This window comes from Sebastes fasciatus, chromosome 21 (genome assembly GCF_043250625.1).
Source record: "Sebastes fasciatus isolate fSebFas1 chromosome 21, fSebFas1.pri, whole genome shotgun sequence".
Classification (NCBI taxonomy): Eukaryota; Metazoa; Chordata; class Actinopteri; order Perciformes; family Sebastidae; genus Sebastes; species Sebastes fasciatus.
Window position 1 is genome coordinate 7,294,349 of NC_133815.1, and position 19,830 is coordinate 7,314,178.

At 36.9% G+C, this 19,830-nt stretch overlaps 3 protein-coding genes across 4 annotated transcripts; 1 reads left to right on the forward strand and 2 right to left on the reverse strand.

Moving 5' to 3' along the window:
• Window positions 1-3,328: 3,328 nt before the first annotated feature.
• On the reverse strand, window positions 3,329-15,907 carry LOC141759530 (B-type lectin plumieribetin-like). Of its 2 annotated transcripts, none has more exons than XM_074621677.1 (4): window positions 15,741-15,907; window positions 4,491-4,713; window positions 4,276-4,369; window positions 3,329-4,145 (listed from the first exon to the last, which is right to left on the reverse strand). In XM_074621677.1, the coding sequence occupies exons 2-4, from the start codon at window positions 4,562-4,564 to the stop codon at window positions 3,855-3,857; spliced, it is 459 nt and encodes a 152-aa protein (XP_074477778.1). In that variant the 5' UTR covers window positions 4,565-4,713; window positions 15,741-15,907; the 3' UTR covers window positions 3,329-3,854. The 2 variants fall into 2 exon arrangements, with proteins under 2 accessions (XP_074477778.1, XP_074477779.1); XM_074621678.1 differs by lacking the exon at window positions 15,741-15,907 and adding an exon at window positions 15,619-15,637.
• Window positions 7,640-8,322, forward strand: LOC141760075 (B-type lectin plumieribetin-like). Its single transcript, XM_074622722.1, has 3 exons — window positions 7,640-7,713; window positions 7,832-7,922; window positions 8,032-8,322. The coding sequence occupies exons 1-3, from the start codon at window positions 7,640-7,642 to the stop codon at window positions 8,320-8,322; spliced, it is 456 nt and encodes a 151-aa protein (XP_074478823.1).
• LOC141759532 (B-type lectin plumieribetin-like) lies at window positions 11,880-12,649 on the reverse strand. The gene is made up of 3 exons (XM_074621680.1): window positions 12,572-12,649; window positions 12,347-12,440; window positions 11,880-12,217 (listed from the first exon to the last, which is right to left on the reverse strand). The coding sequence occupies exons 2-3, from the start codon at window positions 12,434-12,436 to the stop codon at window positions 11,966-11,968; spliced, it is 342 nt and encodes a 113-aa protein (XP_074477781.1). The 5' UTR covers window positions 12,437-12,440; window positions 12,572-12,649; the 3' UTR covers window positions 11,880-11,965.
• Window positions 15,908-19,830: the final 3,923 nt, after the last annotated feature.

Below are 19,830 nucleotides of genomic sequence, written 5' to 3' on the forward strand. Positions count from 1 at the left end.
GGACGACGACCACCACCACCTCAAGCTGAAGCAAGTCAAAGATATATGCAATTTAATTAAATTAAATTAAAGTTTTGAATTTTATTTAATTGTGTTTATTTATTTATTTGTATATATTTATATTTCTTTATTGTGATTATTATTATTATTATTATTATTATTATTATTATTATTATTATTAATAATAATAATAATAATAATAATAATAATATATTAATTATACTTCATTTTTATTTTTTATGTTTCTTATTTATTTATTTATCTTTAATTGTTTTTTATCACAGTTTTCCCCGTTTATTTCTTTATTATTAATTACTATTTAATTATATTTATCAATTTGTATTTTTTATATTATTATTATTTATTTTTTATATATTATTTTTACTATCATAATTTGTTTTCTCCTCCCTTGTTTTTGAGTGTCAGGAAGATGACGCAAAAACCTTATAAGGACGACCACCAAAGATGTATGCAATTTAATTAAATTAAATTAAATTTTTGAATTTTATTTAATTGTGACAATTTATTTATTTGAATATATTTATATTTCTTTATTATTATTATCCTCATGATGATGATTATTATTATAAATAAATTAATTATACTTAATTATCATTTTTAATGTTTCTTATTTCTTTATTTCTTTATTTCTTTATTCTTTAATTTCCCCCCTTTATTCATTTATTTATTTTATATATTTATATTTCTTTATTATAAATTATTATTATTATTATTTAATTATATTTATCAAATTTGATTTTTTTATATTATTTTTTATTATTATTTTTATTTTCATCATTTTTTTCTACTCCCTTGTTTTTGAGTGTCTGGAAGATGATGCAAAAACCCTATATGGACAAGACCACCACCATCTCAATCTGAAGCAAATCAACCTTTTTGAATGGGGGGCCAGGGCAAAGAAAGATACATGCAATTTAATTCATTTTTTTGTATTTTATTTAATTGTTTTCGTATTATTTATTTATTTTTACATTCTGCTGGTGTGTGAATTTATTTTATTAATTATTTTATTTTTATATATATTTCCCCCTCCCTTGTTTCTGAATACTTTGTTTAGGTTGTTGTGGTAATTATTTTTAAGGAAACAATAAAAACCATGATTCAAGAAGAATGATATATGCAATTTATAGTTTCTTAGATTTTATTTTACATTATATGTTTTTGTCTTGGCATGTCTAGGTCTCATGTTGGTTTGATTTATGTTCTTTGTTTTGTTTTCTTCTTTTCTGTTTTGTGAATATTTGGACAGGTTTGGTTATTTATTACAACATAAACTCAAACCAACAAAATCTGGTTTCAGACCCAGAGCACTGCAACAGTCAGTCACTATGCCCTCAAACCAGAAGAGGGCAGAAGGGCCAGGTTGTTTTATATGTTAATAAAAAGAGAAAGGGCCTTTTGTACCTTAATAAGGAGAGTCTGTGGTCTAAGAGGCTTTTACGCTGAGCAAACCTACACTAAAAACCCGGATAATAAATTCATAGCCTTACATGCATTTAAACAATGTAGTCTACATATAAATAATAAATAAATTCATAGAAAAATACAGCCTTTTATAATAAGATTGCCCAGGCCCTCACAGATCCACTGCATCATCACCATTTGATTTAAGAAAAAGTTAATTTTATTTCCCTAAATAAAGCCACAAACTAATTTTAATTTAATTTTAACACGGAAAACTTGGAGCCACGGTTGTATTAATTATTTCTGTGTGAACTGTACTCGATAGGGACTTGGAGACGATATACAAAATGCACAAAAGGCAGGAGGTGGATGGGTATGGGGGGATCAATAGGGACCCAACGGTAAATATTTAGCCATGAGGAAATTTTTAAAATGACTGCACATCATTGCAACTATTTTAGAAGATAAATACTGAAACATAAATATGAAGTGTTTATAGGGACATTTCTGAGAAGTTAAAGATTTGACATTGTTGGAGTGTCTCCCATCGTGTCTGTCCTGTTTTATGTCCTTTACCCATCAGGGCTACTTTATCATTAATTAGATGTTGAGGAAAAAAGAAACATGGAGTATTTATAGAAAAAGTTGACACTAAAGCAAAGGTACCAGAGTCCTGGAGATATGTTTATTGTAATGTAACCATAGACAGGTATATATGCATGCAAGGTAGGCATATGTGGATACAGAGACTACGGTAGGATTAGTGTGACATCTTGTGGTGCTTTGTTGCACTTGCAATAATTTCTTTCATTCCCATAACTCAAATTTCTCCTTGACACCATACCTGTTAAAGCAAGTCATTTAAAGAGTTTCAATTCTGTTTTTAAGACTCGTAGACTTGAAGTTACATCCTGATTGTTTTATAATGTACACAGACAAAAGTTTGAATAGCAAAAATGTCCAAAAACATTCATATATATGTTTTATGCATGCAGAGTATAACCTTCATTCTCAGGTTCCTTAATCTGTTACAGTGTCAGCAATTCTTTCTTTAATTTGGTACCAAATACTTAATAAAACAGGTAGTTTACAAGCTGATTAATTCAACACAATACCAATCAAATACAACAATAAATATACCTTTTAAACCTTATGACACTAATATGGTTGACATCAGTGTATGCACATAAAATATTGCCACTGTGGACGTCTGGCTCTTGCAGAGAAATATAAATATGCTGCAGATACAGTAAGTAAATTGCACATGTAATTATACAAATGATAAGCAAACAGCTTCAGTTAATATTCTTTATCTAATTGCATGCAACAAGAAAAATTTTTTGTATGTTACACAAGTTCAGATATGTGTATTTTTTTTTAACAAGAGATAAATGAATGTCTGTCTCTGAAGCACAGACGATTATTTTCTGTTTTAGATTTATTTTAGTTTATCAGAATGTTTCTAAAATCATTTTGTTTATTTCAGTGAAGTCCACTCATTTTCTCCAATTTACTTCTTTATTCTCCTTCTACTTCCCCCTTTTTCCTAGACAACTTTTGCACTTAGCTAGTCCCACATAAGGTCACTTTTCACTTCCACCAGGAAACGACATTTGGTGTAGCTCTATTGTCGTCCGGGTAGAAACAGTAGGGCCTATACACGCTGCACAGTACCAGACACAGGTTGAGATAACAAAAAGGAAAAAAAGGTGTGAAAATCGGGAGAAAAAGAGGGTTGACAAGTATGATTGAAGTTGGTTTATATAGGCTAACACAACTTTCTGCTAGTCGACACTCACCTCGATACAACAGGGCTCTTTACCAAAATATTTGCATCAGCCAACATGTAGAACTGTCCAATTAGCCATGAATACAAGAACAAAGAAAACAGAAGAAAAACTCATTTATACATTGTGAAAATGTGCTTTTATTTGATTCCAGATTGCAAAGCAGGTAGGTTTATTGTAACTCACGCTGACATCCAAAGATGACTTTCAATTGCAAAGCAATCAAATTCAAAAGCTTTGTGATGTCATGTTAAGACATCATTTAAAGGGGAACTATACGGCCATTTTCAAAATTCACATGTTATTCCTAATGATCTAAGACAGTCCAAAAATATTAGTAAACATGAACAACTCTCAAGTATAAAGTCTGGAGCTGCTCCACAGACAATGAATTGGGGGAGATGTTATAGGCTAGATGACACTGAGTACTGAATCTATGGGTACATTTTCTGATTCACAACTGAGAACAATACAATAGAATAAAGCTCTCACTTTGGTATGGAGCAGCTCCAGACTTTATACCCAATGACTTCACAAGTTTGAGACTTCTCTGGTTTCTGGCTTTGAGAGAGAGTAGCTCATCTTCACACATATTGATTTAACTTTCCTAGGCCGTGGAAACAACATATAGGAATTCTTAATTTAGTTCCTTTTAACGCCTTTGGAGGTAGCAGAGCTCCAGACTTTGTCAGATCCCCTGTACAAGTCCAGTTCACCGCCATCGGTCAGTTCGAGATGGCAGTCCTTCCTGTGTCCGTGGTGAGGAGGACGTGGCATGGGGACAAATGTGTCTGTGTCCCACATGGGTTTGTCAGACTTGTTGTATATGACCAGGTTGCTGTCAGCCTGCATGTTCAGGCGGAAACCACCTGTTCCATAAGTACCTGAATCCCACACAGGCTTCAAGCCATACAGGACAAAGTTACCATCATCCTGCAGGCAGGAAAAGAGATGTTATCCAAACTATATCACACCAAAATATAGAGGGATCAGTTATTTTATAGCATTTTAACTTCACACATGACAGGTAAATGAGATTTGATGAGCTTCTTCAGTGAATCACCTGGAAGATGGCCTTCCACTGCCCGTTTTTGGACATCAGATAGTCTCCCCCGCGAAGCTCATCATTTTTGGACAAGTAGTTCTTACTCATGATTCTGAAACAAACAAACAAATAACAACTAAAGCTGTGATGTTGTACTGTTCCAATACTGAAAATGCATTCACACCACATGCTGTTTTGGCATTTCAGTCAATACGAAAGTATAGAGTACTTACCGCCTTGAATGTCCAACACCGGTCAGTCTGTGAGCAGAAGTGAAGCAGGTGATATTCCCAGCTGGTCGCTGCATCTTTATATCATCTGAGCTGGAGGTGGAGAGGACGCAGGAGGCGTGCCTTGCCCTCTTTTTTTGGTATCATGGCAGTCCCGTGTCCCATAAAACTTATGTTAAGAGGGTTTTGCCCAAATCAGGACTTAACATGGACGTGAGCTGCATGTCTAAGAGGATGGAGAAAAATATTCACATTAAATTGTCTGTAAACTATGTCATATATTAGAAACTGTGAAGGAAATGAGACGACATACATGTTTCATACATAGAATTATCTCAGAGTCTGTTATGACTATGTGTAGTGGCTGTTTGTCCATAATCAAACTCAAACTTGAAACAAACTTGAAATCAAAAGGCCACTTTTACACCATATGAATAGTACTCATTGTCCATAATGACGTTTTGAATTTCTCCTGTTTATTTAACCTTAGCAGGCACACCAACAAAGAAATCATGGCTCCTTCTGCCTCTCTTGCTCTGGTAAAACAACATAGACCCTCCAGGTACATGTTGGTCCTATACCTGCCTGCGGTATGAACCCGGGTGCCCAGTGCTTTAAAAAACAACAACAAATAAATAACACTGATCTTTAAAAGCGTGAGGGCAAATTTAAAGTTCAGAATCCATCGTGTTATTGTAGGTTATTTAACAGCATTTTAAGGGAAATCTTTTACTGCAGCTGCTCCACACAGAGGAGCCGTATAACAGTGAGATAGTTGACATCAGTGTATTCAGTAGGTGTTATTCTTTGCTCCTTAATAAACAATATGATTTTAGAAACATTCTGATAAACTAAAATAAATCTAAAACAGAAAAGAATTGTCTGTGCTTCAGATACAAACATTTACTGATCTCTTATGCAAAAAAATACATATATCTGAACTTGTGTAGCTTACAAAAACATTCTTGTTGCATGCAACCAGATAAAAAATATGAATTGAAGTTGTTTGCTTATCAGTTGTTGTTTGCACGTATAATTACGTGTGCAATTTACTTACTGTATCTGCAGCATATTGACATTTCTCTGCAAAAGCCAGACGTCCACAGTGACAATATTTTATGTGCATACTTGGGAAGGAGCAAAGTGTCATTTTCTTATGAGAAGAAAATGAGTGTATTTTCATCAGATGTTAGCATTCCAATAAATCATAGAGTACATACTGATGGGGTGGGAATATCACCTCCTTCACATCTGCTCACGGACTGAATTTGAATGCTTTGCAAGTGAAAGTCATCTTTGGATGGCAGCATGAGTTACAATAAACCTGCCTGCTGTGCAATCTGGAATCAAATAAAAGCACATTTTCACAATGTATAAATGTGTTTATTTATTTTTTCTCTTTGTTCTCACTGGGTTATGACTTAGTTTCTTAACAACAGTTCTACTTGCAAATATCTTGGTAAAGAGCACTGGTAGTTGTTGGGGTTAGTGTCCAGAAAAGGGGGAGTAGAAATTTAAAAAAAAGAAGTAAAGCGAAGAATATGAGTGTGCTTCACTCAAACAAAACTATAGCTTTAAAGATTTTAATAAACTTAAATAAAAATAATAAAAATAAATTAAAAAAATGTAGGCATGATAGCTTGAGAGGGTTTGGTGAGTTTCCCTTCAGGTCAGAAGTTTAGTACCTCATTGTGCTTTAGAGACAGACATTCATTTCTCCGTTATGCAAAAAAATACATATATCTGATTAACTTGTGTACCATAAAAAAATGCTCTTATTGCATGTCAGTTGAACCACCATCTACAGCAACTGGAGTTGTTTGCTTATCATTTGTATAAGTACGTGTGCAATATCTGCAGCATATACATTTGTCTGCAAGAGCCAGACGTCCACAGTGGCAATATTTTATGTGAATACACTGATGTAAACCATCTCAGCTATCATAAGGTTTAAAATATATATTTATTGTTACTATTTGATTGGTATTGGGTTGAATTAATCAGTAAACTACCTGTTTTATTAAGTATTTGGAACCAAACTAAAGAAAGAATTGCTGATACTAAGACATTAAGGAACCTGAGAATGAAGTATATACTCTGCATTCATAAAAACATGACTGTTTTCAAGAGTACGGACATTTCTGTTATTCAAACTTTTGTCTAAAACAATCAGGACGTAACTCCAAGTCTACGCGTCTTAAAAGCAGAATTGAAACTTTTTAAATGAGCCATACAAAAACGTTCTTGTTGCATCATCTACAGCAACCAGATGAAGAATGATTAACTGGAGTTGTTTGCTTATCATATGTGTAATTAACTATGTAATGTGCAATTTACTTATTGTATCTGTAGCACATTTACATTTCTCTGCAAGGGTCAGACGCACACAGTGGAAATGTTTTACCAGCCTCTGCAGTATACCTGCTTTATGTGAATACACTGATGTCAACTATCTCACTGTTATACGGCTCCTCTATGTGGAGCAGCTGCAGTAAAAGATTTCCCTTAAAATGCTGTTAAATAACCTACAATAACACGATGGATTCTGAACTTTAAATTTGCCCTCACGCTTTTAAAGATCAGTTTTATTTATTTAGTTTTTTTTTTTTAAAGGATGGGCAGCATTATTGGCACCCAGGCAGGTATAGGACCAACATGTAGCTGGAGGGTTTATGTTGTTTTACCATAGCAAGAGAGGCAGAAGGAGCCATGATTTCTTTGTTGATGTGCCTGCTAAGGTTAAAGGTTAAAGGTTTAAATAAACAGGAGAAATTCAAAACCTCATTATAGAAAATGAGTACTATTCATATGGTGTATAAGTGGCCTTTTGATTTCAAGTTTGAGTTTGATTATGGACAAACAGCCACTACACATAGTCATAACAGACTCTGAGATAATTCTATGTGTATGAAACATGTATGTCGTCTCATTTTCTTCACATTTTCTAATATATGACATAGTTTACAGACAATTTAATGTGAATATTTTTCTCCATCCTCTTAGACATGCAGCTCACGTCCATGTTAAGTCCTGATTTGGGTAAAACACGCTTAATAGAAGTTTTATGGGACACAGGACTGCCATGATACCAAAAAAAGAGGGCAAGGCACGCCTCCTGCTTCCTCTCCACCTCCAGCTCAGATGATATAAAGATGCAGAGACCAGCTGGGAATATCACCTGCTTCACTTCTGCTCACAGACTGACCGGTGTTGGACATTCAAGGCGGTAAGTAAACTTTTGTATTTGCAAAAAAAAAAAAAAAAATGCATGGTGTGAATGCATTTTTCAGTGTTTTAGCCACATGAAATGTCACCGTTTTTGTTTGTTTGTTTGTTTGTTTCAGAATCATGAGTAATCGTTTGGACAGAGACAAAGTTCTCAAGAAGGGAGAACACCTGATATCCAACAACGGGAAGTGGAAGGCTATCTTCCAGGTGAGTAAACAGGTTTTTTGCAGAAGTTTATATTATTTACCAGCTTGTCTACGAAAGAAATTAGTCAAAGTCACATTTTGATAACAGCCAAATGTCTCCGTCTCTGCAGGATGATGGTAACTTTGTCATCTATGGCTCGAAGGCTGTGTGGGCTTCAGACACTGCAGGATTAGATGTTTGCAGTCTGTGCATGAAGGCTGACAGCAACCTGGTGATGTACAACGGGGTCGGCACTCCCAGGTGGGACACAGACACATTTGTCCCCATGCCACGTCCTCCTCACCACGGACACAGGAAGGACTGCCATCTCGAACTGACCGATGACGGCAAACTGGACTTGTACAGGGGATCTGACAAAGTCTGGAGCTCTGCTACCTCCAAAGGCGTTAAAAGGAACTAAATTAAGAATTCCTATATGTTGTTTCCACGGCCTAGGAAAGTTAAATCAATATGTGTGAAGATGAGCTACTCTCTCTCAAAGCCAGAAACCAGAGAAGTCTCAAACTTGTGAAGTCATTGGGTATAAAGTCTGGAGCTGCTCCATACCAAAGTGAGAGCTTTATTCTATTGTATTGTTCTCAGTTGTGAAACAGAAAATGTACCCATAGATTCAGTACTCAGTGTCATCTAGCCTATAACATCTCCCCCAATTCATTGTCTGTGGAGCAGCTCCAGACTTTATACTTGAGAGTTGTTCATGTTTACTAATATTTTTGGACTGTCTTAGATCATTAGGAATAACATGTATGAATTTTGAAAATGGCCGTATAGTTCCCCTTTAAATGATGTCTTAACATGACATCACAAAGCTTTTGAATTTGAATGCTTTGCAAGTGAAAGTCATCTTTGGATGTCAGCGTGAGTTACAATAAACCTGCCTGCTTTGCAACCTTGAATCAAATAAAAGCACATTTTCACAATGTATAAATGAGTTTTTCTTCTGTTTTCATTGTTCTTGTATTCATGGCTAATTGGACAGTTCATCATAGATAGATAGATAGATAGATAGATAGATAGTAACTTTATTGATCCCGAGGGAAATTTAAGTTGTTGGCTAATGTTCATAAATATCATTTATATTTATTTTAGACTAAGAAAGGTTAAGAAATGTGTGGTAATTTGTAAATAATAGTAATAATCAACAATTAAAACTCCGTACTATATTCATTCATGGAGCTCTCCAAGTCACTGCATGTTCTAGAACACTGTCCGGCACATATTTCAGAATAAAAGCCTCGTGTTAACAAATTAAGGAATTCTGTCCACAGAAAAAAACAAACACTTGAGAGCTTTTATTTTTAAACGAAAGCAGGAAGTGTTGATTTAAAAATAAGTCTTTACTTTTTTTTCCATCTCCGTAACATATTCTACAGATAGACTGTAGTAATCGAAACTGTAGTAATGTAGCTGATATGATGTTAATATGCAGTCAATAGATCACTTTCTATACATAAAGCAACTTCAACCATACTTGTCAACCCTCTTTTTCTCCCGATTCTCACACCTTTTTTTCCCTTTTTGTTATCTCAACCTGTTTCTGGCACTGTACAGCGTGTATAAGCCCTACTGTTTCCACCCGGACGACAATAGAGCTACACCAAATGATGTTTCCTGGTGGAAGAGGGCTGCTTGCGACCATTTAAAAAAAATAAAGAAATAAAAATATTAGATTTTATATATATATATATATATATATATATGCTACAGTTAGGACATTATACATTACAATTGCAATATCTGTCATAGAACACAACATATTTTTTATTTTTTGTGTATGAAGACAGACATCTATGGTTACTGTCTAACATTTTCAGGGTGTAGAGAAAATAATGAAATTCCCTAATTTTATTTTTTTAATATTATTATATTATATTTACAATGATGCACAGAGCTCGATGAAAATGTATTTAAATGTCTTAAAAATATTATAGAAATTAAAAAAGGAAAATGTATAAAATGATCGTTATAATGTTGCGGTAAGGACATTTAATAAGAACAAGTGATGAAAACCATAAAAAATAAGCATGTTACAGATTAAAATCTTAACAACTATATGTAATTTCGTGTACCTGTTTATATGTAATACATACTCTGATGGTTCAAATTAAAATTCATAGTGTTTTTTTTAATTTAGGGGACTGAAAAGTGACTGTATGTGGGACTAGCTATAGTAGGTGCAAAAGTTGTCTGCAAAAAAAGGAGGAAGTAGAAGAAGAATAAAGAAGTAAATTGGAGAAAATGAGTGGACTTCACTGAAACAAAACGAGTAGCCAGCTGTTACTCTTTGCTCCTTAATAAACAAAATGATTTTAGAAACATTTTGATAAACTAAAATAAATCTAAAACAGAAAAAAAACGTCTGTGCTTCACTGACAGACATTAATTTATCTCTTATGCAAAAAAATACACATATATGAACTTGTGTACCATACAACATTTTTTTGTTGCATGCAACTAGATAAAGAATATTAACTGAAGTTGTTTGCTTATCATTTGTTTAATTACATGTGCAATTTACTTACTGTATCTGCAGCATATTTATATTTCTCTGCAAGAGCCAGACGTCCACAGCGGCAATATTTTATGTGCATACACTGATGTCAACCATATTAGTGTCATAAGGTTTAAAAGATATATTTATTGTTGTATTTGATTGGTATTGTGTTGAATTAATCCACGTGTAAACTACCTGTTTTATTAAGTATTTGGTACCAAATTAAAGAAAGAATTGCTGACACTGTAAGAGATTAAGGGACCTGAGAATAAAGGTTATACTATGCATGCATAAAACATATATATGAATGTTTTTGGACATTTTTGTTATTCAAACTTTTGTCTGTGTACATTATAAAACAATCAGGATGTAACTCCAAGTCTACGAGTCTTAAAAACAGAATTGAAACTCTTTAAATTAATTGCTTTTATATATACTGTATGGTGCGAAGGAGGAACTTAAGTTATAGGAATGAAAGAAATGATTGCAACAAGGCACCACAAGATGTCATACTAATCCTACTGTAGTCTCTGTATCCACATATGCCTCGCCTTGCATGCATATATACCTGTCTATGGTTACATTACAGTAAAAACATCTACAGGACTCTGATACCTTTGCTTTAGTGACAACTTTCTCTTTAACTACTCCATGTGTCTTTTTTCCTAAAGTGGTCAAATTAATCGAATTAATCATAAAGTAGCCCTGATGGGTAAAGGACATAAAACAGGACAGACGCGATGGGAGACTCTCCAACAATGCCAAATCTTACCTTCTCTTTATTTAACTTCTCAGAAATGTCCCTATAAACACTTAATATTTATGTTTCAATCTTTCCCTTCTAAAATAGTTGCAATGATGTGCAGTCATTTTAAAATTTAAGAAATAAAAATATTAGATTTTATATATATATATATATATATATATATATATAAAAAATCTAATATTATTAAACCGTTATTAAAATGTTTCTAAAATCATATTGCGTATAAGGAGCTAAGAGTAAGAGCTATACGTTTTGTTTGAGTGAAGTACACATTCCAACATTAGGCCTCAATGAAGTTTTGTTGAAAATCACTTTGTAAATAAAATACATGTACCTGTTAGCAAACAATAACCTACTTAATAGTTAATGCCAATTCCTCTCACTGTTAATGAAATTTACTCTTGGCAGAAGGAGCAGAGAGATTATTTTTTATTTTTGTATTATTTTTATTTGAGTTTATTAGAATCTTTAAATCTATAGTTTTGTTTGAGTGAAGCACACTCATATTCTTCGCTTTACTTCTTTATTTTTTTTTCTACTCCCCCTTTTTCTGGACACTAACCCCAACAACTACCAGTGCTCTTTACCAAGATATTTGCAAGTAGAACTGTTGTTAAGAAACTAAGTCATAACCCAGTAAGATAAACACATTTAAACATTGTGAAAATGTGCTTTTATTTGATTCCAGATTGCAGGTTTATTGTAGCTCACGCTGACATCCAAAGATGACTTTTACTTGCAAAGCATTCAAATTCAAAAGCTTTGTGATGTCTTGACATCCTTTCATGGACGTCTAGGAGCTTTCCAAATTCCTTTAGCTCCCCTGTACAACACCAGTTGGCCGTCATCGGTCACTTGAAGACGGCACACGTTTTTCTCATTCGTGAAGGTTTTTGTGTCCCACTTGGGAGTCCCAGCCTCGTTGTACATGACCAGGTTGCTGTCAGCTTGCATGCACAGGCGGAAACTATCTGATTCATTAGTTTTTGTATCCCACACAGGCTTCCAGCCATACAGGACAAAGTTACCATCATCCTGCAGGCAGGAAAAGAGATGTTATCCAAACAATATCGCACCAAAATATAGAGGGATCAGTTATTTTATAGCATTTAACTTCACACATGACAGGTAAATGAGATTTGATGAGCTTCTTCAGTGAATCACCTGGAAGATGGCCTTCCACTGCCCGTTGTTGGACATCAGATAGTCTCCCCTGCGAAGCTCATCATCTTTGGACAAGTAGTTCTTACTCATGATTCTGAAACAAACAAACAAACAAATACTACTAACAACTAAAGCTGTGATGTTGTACTGTTCCAATACTGAAAATGCATTCACACCACATGCTTTTTTGGCATTTTAGTCAATATGAAAGTATAGAGTACTTACCGTCTTGAATGTCCAACACCGGTCAGTCTGTGAGCAGAAGTGAAGGAGGTGATATTCCCACCCCATCTTTATATTATCTGAGCTGAGGATGGAAAGGGAGTGGCAGTATCAGCGTCGGCGTTAGGGGCGGGCCATGGGGGTCCAGGCCCGTCCAAAAAGGTCACTGTGCCCTCTCAGCTGAATTCTCTCCTGACAAAAAACGAAACTGAAATAACAGCTAAGCTATAAGTAAAATTAAGTCATTCAGTTTGGTAATGGAAGGACTTAACACTGCAATGCAAATAAAGCACAAAACAGTGATAGCTTTGCATTTAGGAAACAACTAGGACATGTACTTCGGCTTGATTACATTGTTTTCTATTGGAGTGTCCTAACTGGCTGCGAGCAACACGGTGCTGCACAGCAACACGGTGCTGCACAGCAACACGGTGCTGCACAGCACAACGTTTTGTCTGAACTTCTATCGGATACACGGTTCCTATTTCTTCCTGTCACTCATATTGAGAGGAACGGCTGATTAGTTTAGATAAAATGAGCCGAGAAAACCGGGTCAGTTGTCCTGGATGTAAATGAAAATATGAACTTTATTACTGACACTTTCAGCACAGGCATTGACGCTCGCAGTTATATGTAATAAAGTTCACCAGTGAAACTTTATTACGAGCTACCTGTCAAAAAACATAACAGCCACCTCACTAATGGTTCAAATAAAACACGAACACACAGCGCAATGATACAACTATGGAAACTCTGGGGAATATGAGCCGTCACTATAATATTTCAGTAAGAAGCCTCGTTTTGATCAGCTCAATAAAACAATGGACTAATGTTATACAGCAGGCTGAGCAGGGACAACAACTGGTGAGGGAAACATCCACATTTAGTCTTTCTTAACATAGATTATAGTTATGAAGAAATCAGTCAGACTGTTAGATTAATGTGTTGTTTAACTCCCTGTTAACTGTATCTGGGCACCCGGGTGTGTGCACATTTTGACCCTGGCATGAGCAAGACGCAGGGCGTGCCTGAGGAGTTATCTGTACCCTCCAGTGTCATGATATCATCTTGGCAGCCTAGTTTTCCTTGTGTTTCCTCTGTTTCCCTGCCCTTTTGTCTCCTGTGTGTTTTTCCCTGTTTGTCTAATATGTCAGTGTGTTGGGAGGTGTGGCCTTCCTCCTCCTCCTCCTTCTCCTGGAAAGAGTCTGTGTCTGCATTTGAGTCCAAGCTATTGTTGAAACCAGAACATAACATCCAGTACCTCCTCATTTCAAAACAGAAACCATAATAAGGCCTGAGGATTTATCTGTAGCCTCCAGTACCTCCTCATTTCAAAACAGATCCATAATAAGGCCTGAGGATTTATCTGTAGCCTCCAGTACCTCCTCATTTCAAAACAGAAACCTTAATAAGGCCTGAGGAGTTATCTGTAGCCTCCAGTACCTCCTCATTTCAAAACAGAAACCTTAATAAGGCCTGAGGAGTTATCTGTAGCCTCCAGTACCTCCTCATTTCAAAACAGAAACCATAATATGGTGGCAGCTGCTGGAGAAGATAACTAGATAACAACCTACTTGCTCTTGGCTATATCGTATGTTATTTCCAGTAAATATCACAAATAAAACGTGTGTTTTCTGATAAAAAAAAAAAGTACAAACGTAGGAAGATAACATGTTATTAAGTACTACTAACCCATCTTTGAGGTGGTTACGTCTCCAGCTCCAGTCTGATCTGGAGCTCACATCTGATATGTTCCTGGTTTGTTTACATGATGTAACAGAAGTGCAGATTCAACATATTCAGTGGACAGAGAGCGTCGCATCCAGTTAGGACACGGTGTTAGTTTATAACCTGTTTTTGTGGACATAACAGCATGTGTATGCGTGCGTGCGCGCCTGTGCGCATAATTGGCAGTATGTATACACCTCTCTGTCAGTTTATTTCTTTCATGAAACATGATAATGTTAAAGATACACTTAATAAAGACTATATGAGGTGAAAAAAAATGCCCCCCCTGTCAAAGCTGATTGCCCGTCCGCCCCTAACACTCTGGCGCCGACCCTGGGCAGTATGTAATCTATGATTAATCAAAATTCTAAGTAAGCCCTGTTATCTCTGCCAAGGCCAAAGACCGAGGAAGGAGGGTATGTTTTCACCGGTGTTTGTTTGTTTGTTTGTTTGTCTGTTAGCAGGATTACTCCAAAAGTTCATGATGGATTTGAATGAAATCTTTTGGAGGGGTGGGGTGTGGCACAATGAACAATCCATTAGATTTTGGTGGCGATCTGGATCATGATCCGGATTCAGGAATTTCTTTACAGATTCCGATTAGCCAGAACATTAAGACCACAATGTATAACACATGTGCAGTGTAACTGATGACGCGTTGATGACGCATGACCCCGCCTCCCTCTGAGAGCAGAGAGATATGTTGTGTGGATGTGTGGAGCTGCTGTCTGTCCGCGGTGAGAAACAAAAAAGCGGTAGATGATGGGATGACAGACAACATAGTGTAACGTTATACAGACATAACAAGGCTGCTGAATGAGAGAGGCATCTGAACACACTGTACCGCCAGCTGTGATCTGTTTTTAAAGTCATGCGTTGGCGGAGGTCTGCGCTCTCCGAGTGCCATTCTAGTTTCTCTCTCATTTTACTAGTTTGACTGGTTGTTTTCCTCCGTTCTGTGAAATCTTGCAGATGCCATTAGGAGCACCGGAGGACTCCGGAGGACACAGAGGCACATGATTTAATTTCAGGTTACCTGTTTCATGCACTACTGTCAGGATATAGTGACCGTTTTATAAAAATAACTTTTTTAAATCATATTTGCTCCAATTCTACCCACTGCAACTTTAACACCACCACCAACTACGACCTCAGTACTAAACATATAGTTGAATTAACACCTCTCAGAAATTTTGGTCATTAGAAGCTTCATAGATCATATGTGTCAGAGCTGTTGTACTGGATTGCAATAGATTGTATGGGTTAATAACAAACTGGCAGGGAGTGTAGGTTCTCAGTAAAAAGGCATTGTAAAGTCACACCTTTATTCGTCAGAAGACTTATTTAAACAAAGTCCAAAATCAAGAAACAACAAGGCATTATCAGCACTAACAAACTGGCAGGGAGCGTAGATTCTCAGTAAAAAGGCATTGTAAAGTCACACCTTTATTTGTCAGAAGACTCTCATTTAATCAAGGTCCAAAGTCAGGCAGAAGGTCAGGCATGCAGGTACAGGTTCGGGATTGCGTGGTACGGGGATCAGAGGCTTGAAAGTAAATGTCAAGAAACAACAAAGCAACATCATCACTGACAATCTGACAGGGAATGAATGGAACCGGCAGGTTCATGAACTGAGAGGCTGATGAGGGAATGAGATGCAGGTGAAGGTGTGGCTGTAGTCGAGCAGCAAACAAATATTACGTCCAAATGCCTTTTCCTAATCGCTTTTAGTTGACCTCGATGGAAAACGTCGATGTTAAGGAGAATCCATAAGGACTTAGGAAAATACTACCGTGGTCCTAAGAAAATGTGACTGTACTTACGGCCGATGTTTTTGTTTTTTTAAGCAACTTTATTTATAACACATAGCTAAAAGGAGATTTAAACATTGTAAAACAGAGTTGAAAGGAGACTAAAACTAGCTAAAACAGTGTGACACCTGGGTTCCTCACTAACATGATCAGGTTGCAGTCAGCCTGCATACAGTTCTCCTCATACCTCACCGACAGACAACAATTTGTGAAACTGGGCAATCACAGGTCAAGGTGTTCCGCTGTTTCACTGGGTGTCCCCCAGGGGTCAGTATTGGGTCCACTCCTGTTTATCATTTACCTCCTTCCCCTTGGCACTATCCTCCGTCATCACAATGTCCAATTCCACTGTTATGCCGACGACACACAGGTCTACATTTCAACTACACCCACTGCTGCCCTGCCAACCGCCTCCCTCACCACCTGCCTACAACACATCAGGAGCTGGATGAGCAGGAACTTTTAAAAACTCAACAGCAATAAAACCGAGGCCCTGCTCATCGGCTCCAAAACAACATCTCCAAAACTCAACACACCACTGCTCCAAACCTCACCATCGATGGCTTCTCAGTACCGTTCTCCACCCATGTCAAGAGCCTTGGGGTCACCCTGGACAGCACCTTCTCCTTTACATCCCACATAAAAAACGTCACCCGGACTGCCTTCGTCCACCTCCGCAACATCTCCAGATTCCGTCCATCCCTGTCCCACTCCAGCACTGAAATCCTGGTTCACGCTTTTGTTACATCCCGGATCGACTATTGCAACGCTGTCCTCTCTGGCATTCCCATCAAACTACTCAACAGACTCCAAATCATCCAGAACTCTGTCGCCCGGATCATCACCCGCACCAAATCCTCCGACCACATCACCCCCATCCTCATCCAACTGTACTGGCTCCCTGTTAAATCCCGGATCGACTACAAAAACCTTCTGCTTACCTACAAAGCCCTCCATAACCTCGCCCCCACCTACCTCACAGACCTCCTCCAGGAGTACACTCCCTCCCGTTCCCTCCGCTCATCATCAGCCGGACTTCTGACCACCCCCACCTCACGCCTCAGCACCATGGGAGCCAGGGCATTCAGCTGCTCTGCTCCCAGGCTCTGGAACTCACTCCCCCCACACATCCGGCAGTCTGACAATATCACATCATTCAAATCCCTCCTCAAAACCCACCTGTTTAAACTGGCCTACTCTCTCTAGTACTCATCCGCACCCATCCTATGTGTCTGTACAATTATGTCTCTGTCATGTCCTGTTGTTTTTATATTGTTTTATCTGTCTATGTTTTAATTGATTCTTGTAAGGTGTCCTTGGGTGTCCAGAAAGGCGCCACTAAATAAAATGTATTATTATTATTATTATTATATCATACAGAGGCGGACAGCGTCTGAAGCCATTTGATATAGTGAGACAATTTTTTTTAAATTTGACGTCACTGTATTAAATGACCTGTGGTGACCTCTAGGATAATCACAGCCTCATAAAACTTTACAACCACAAACTACAGACCTACAGCATTCAGAGGATGGATGGCTTTCCTAGGTAGATTGACAATAAGGGGGTTTCTGAGCAGTTTACACAACAGAAGTACGCGCCATTAAATCACAGAAAAATGCAATTCTTGCAGAAATATCAAAATCTCCAAGTGTCAAAAGTTTTTGACAACAAATCCCAGCATGGCTTTTTCTATGGGGTTCCTCGATGTCTTGGTGTCTTCATGAGGTATTTTGGAGGAATTATGTGGCGTGTATGATGTACACCACTTTAAACTCTCAATCAGTTTTAAGTAAAAGAGTTGTTCATTCACAAGGAGCTGAGATACAGAGACACACTTTATCCTGATTATAGCTCACTACCAAGAGAGGGAAGAAACAAATTCATGCATTGTGAAAAATTGCTTTTATTTGATGCCAGATTACACAGCAGGCAGGTTTACTGGTGACTCAAGCTGACATCCAAACAAAACTTTCACATACAATGAATCACTTCTTGCCTTTGTCTCTATCAGAGTTCCAAACCGCATAACCCTCCTCCTGCACCTCCAGTCTGGTAGTCAGTCTCGCAGTCACCTCTGACAGAGTTTGTGTGCCACCTGGGTTCGCTACTCCCGTTGTACATGACCAAATTGCAGTCAGCCTGCATGCGTTGGCGGATAGCGTCTGTTCCACTAGTGTCTGAAGCCCACAAAGGCGTCCAGCTATAGAGGACAAAGTTACCATCCTCCTGCAGGCAGAAAAAGAAACGTTTGACTGTTATCAGGATGTGCATTTCAAAACACTTTTTCTCTTACTTCTGCATTTACTTGTCCACAGGTCGGTGCTCATGTATCATGCATCCTGATAAATATCTGGAGTGCATAAATATTCTGAGTTATCTCACCTGGAAGACAGCCTTAAACTTCCCGTTGCCACTCATAGTTTTATCCCTCCCAGACATATCCCAGTATCTGGCAGATGAGCCAAAAGGGCATACTTGCCAAGCCTCGGGATTTTCCCGGTAGACTCCCGTTTTTCATTGCCCTCTCCCGGTTTCCTCCCTCGTTCACAATTCATATTTCTCCCAATTTTTGTCAAATTTACTTTTTCTAACCTGTTTCTGGCACTGTACAGCATGTATAATCCTAAAAAAGAGACAGCAGGGGCAAAACAAATAATTATAACTGATGAATATTAGATTATGCTGGATATTCACATGCAAACTTTATGCCAGAAGGGCAAATTATTCAGTCTTCTTTCCTGAGATTTAAAGGTCAAATTAGAAGTTTAACATAAACATGCTGTTGTAGTGCACTTATTATTTTGTTATTTTCATCGTTTTAAAGTCACCAGAAGTCAGGAAACAAAGTCTCTAAAACTCAAATTTTATTTGAAAATAATTGGGCATGAATCAGATCCACATACACAATTATTGAATTCATCATTTTAATTTCATCATACTTTCTTCTATATAAGTGCAGTGCCTCAATTTTATTTATGCTTTATCTTTTTTTAAATGTATTTATTATTTTTCTTTCTTTTTTTATGGACCAGTCTTGCAACGTTATTGTATCATTGTATTGGGGTTTGTATGTTTGTTAAAAGTCGTATAAAATAAAAAGTTTTAAAAAAAAATTATAATAATTAAAAAAAAAATTAGATTGAAGGAGCTGGAGGAAGGTACATCAGGCTGCAGATGCTTTGTCTGAGCCATTTGTCCCTATGTGACCTAGAACAGAGGTCTTCAACAGGGGATCCGCGACCCCTAGGGGGTCCGCGGAGGTACTGCAGGGGGGTCGCGAAATTTTCTTATTCTTCTTATTCTTATTTTATTTATTTATTTTTTTAATTATTTTTATTTATTAACAGGTATGTTTATGCATGGCAGTGGCACTAATAGGCCATCACTCATTTTCATTTCCACATTTGTTTAAAATAAAAATGTAAATTTGAATAGCTGGTATGCATGATTATCATGCAATTGACAGACATTGTTGATATTGGCATTGGTATCAGTTAACAAGGTATGTTTATAAATGGCAGTGGCATGGCCACCCTACTCACTGTACCTTGCACATGTTTAAAATAAAAACATGAATATATGAACCTGTGTATTATTTGAAATAGCTTAGTATTGAATGCACAATAACAAGGTACATTTATACATGGCACTAGGCCCAGTTTAATATAACCTGAAGTTTTATTGTCTGCAACTGTTATTTGTTGTATGTCTGAAACTTTG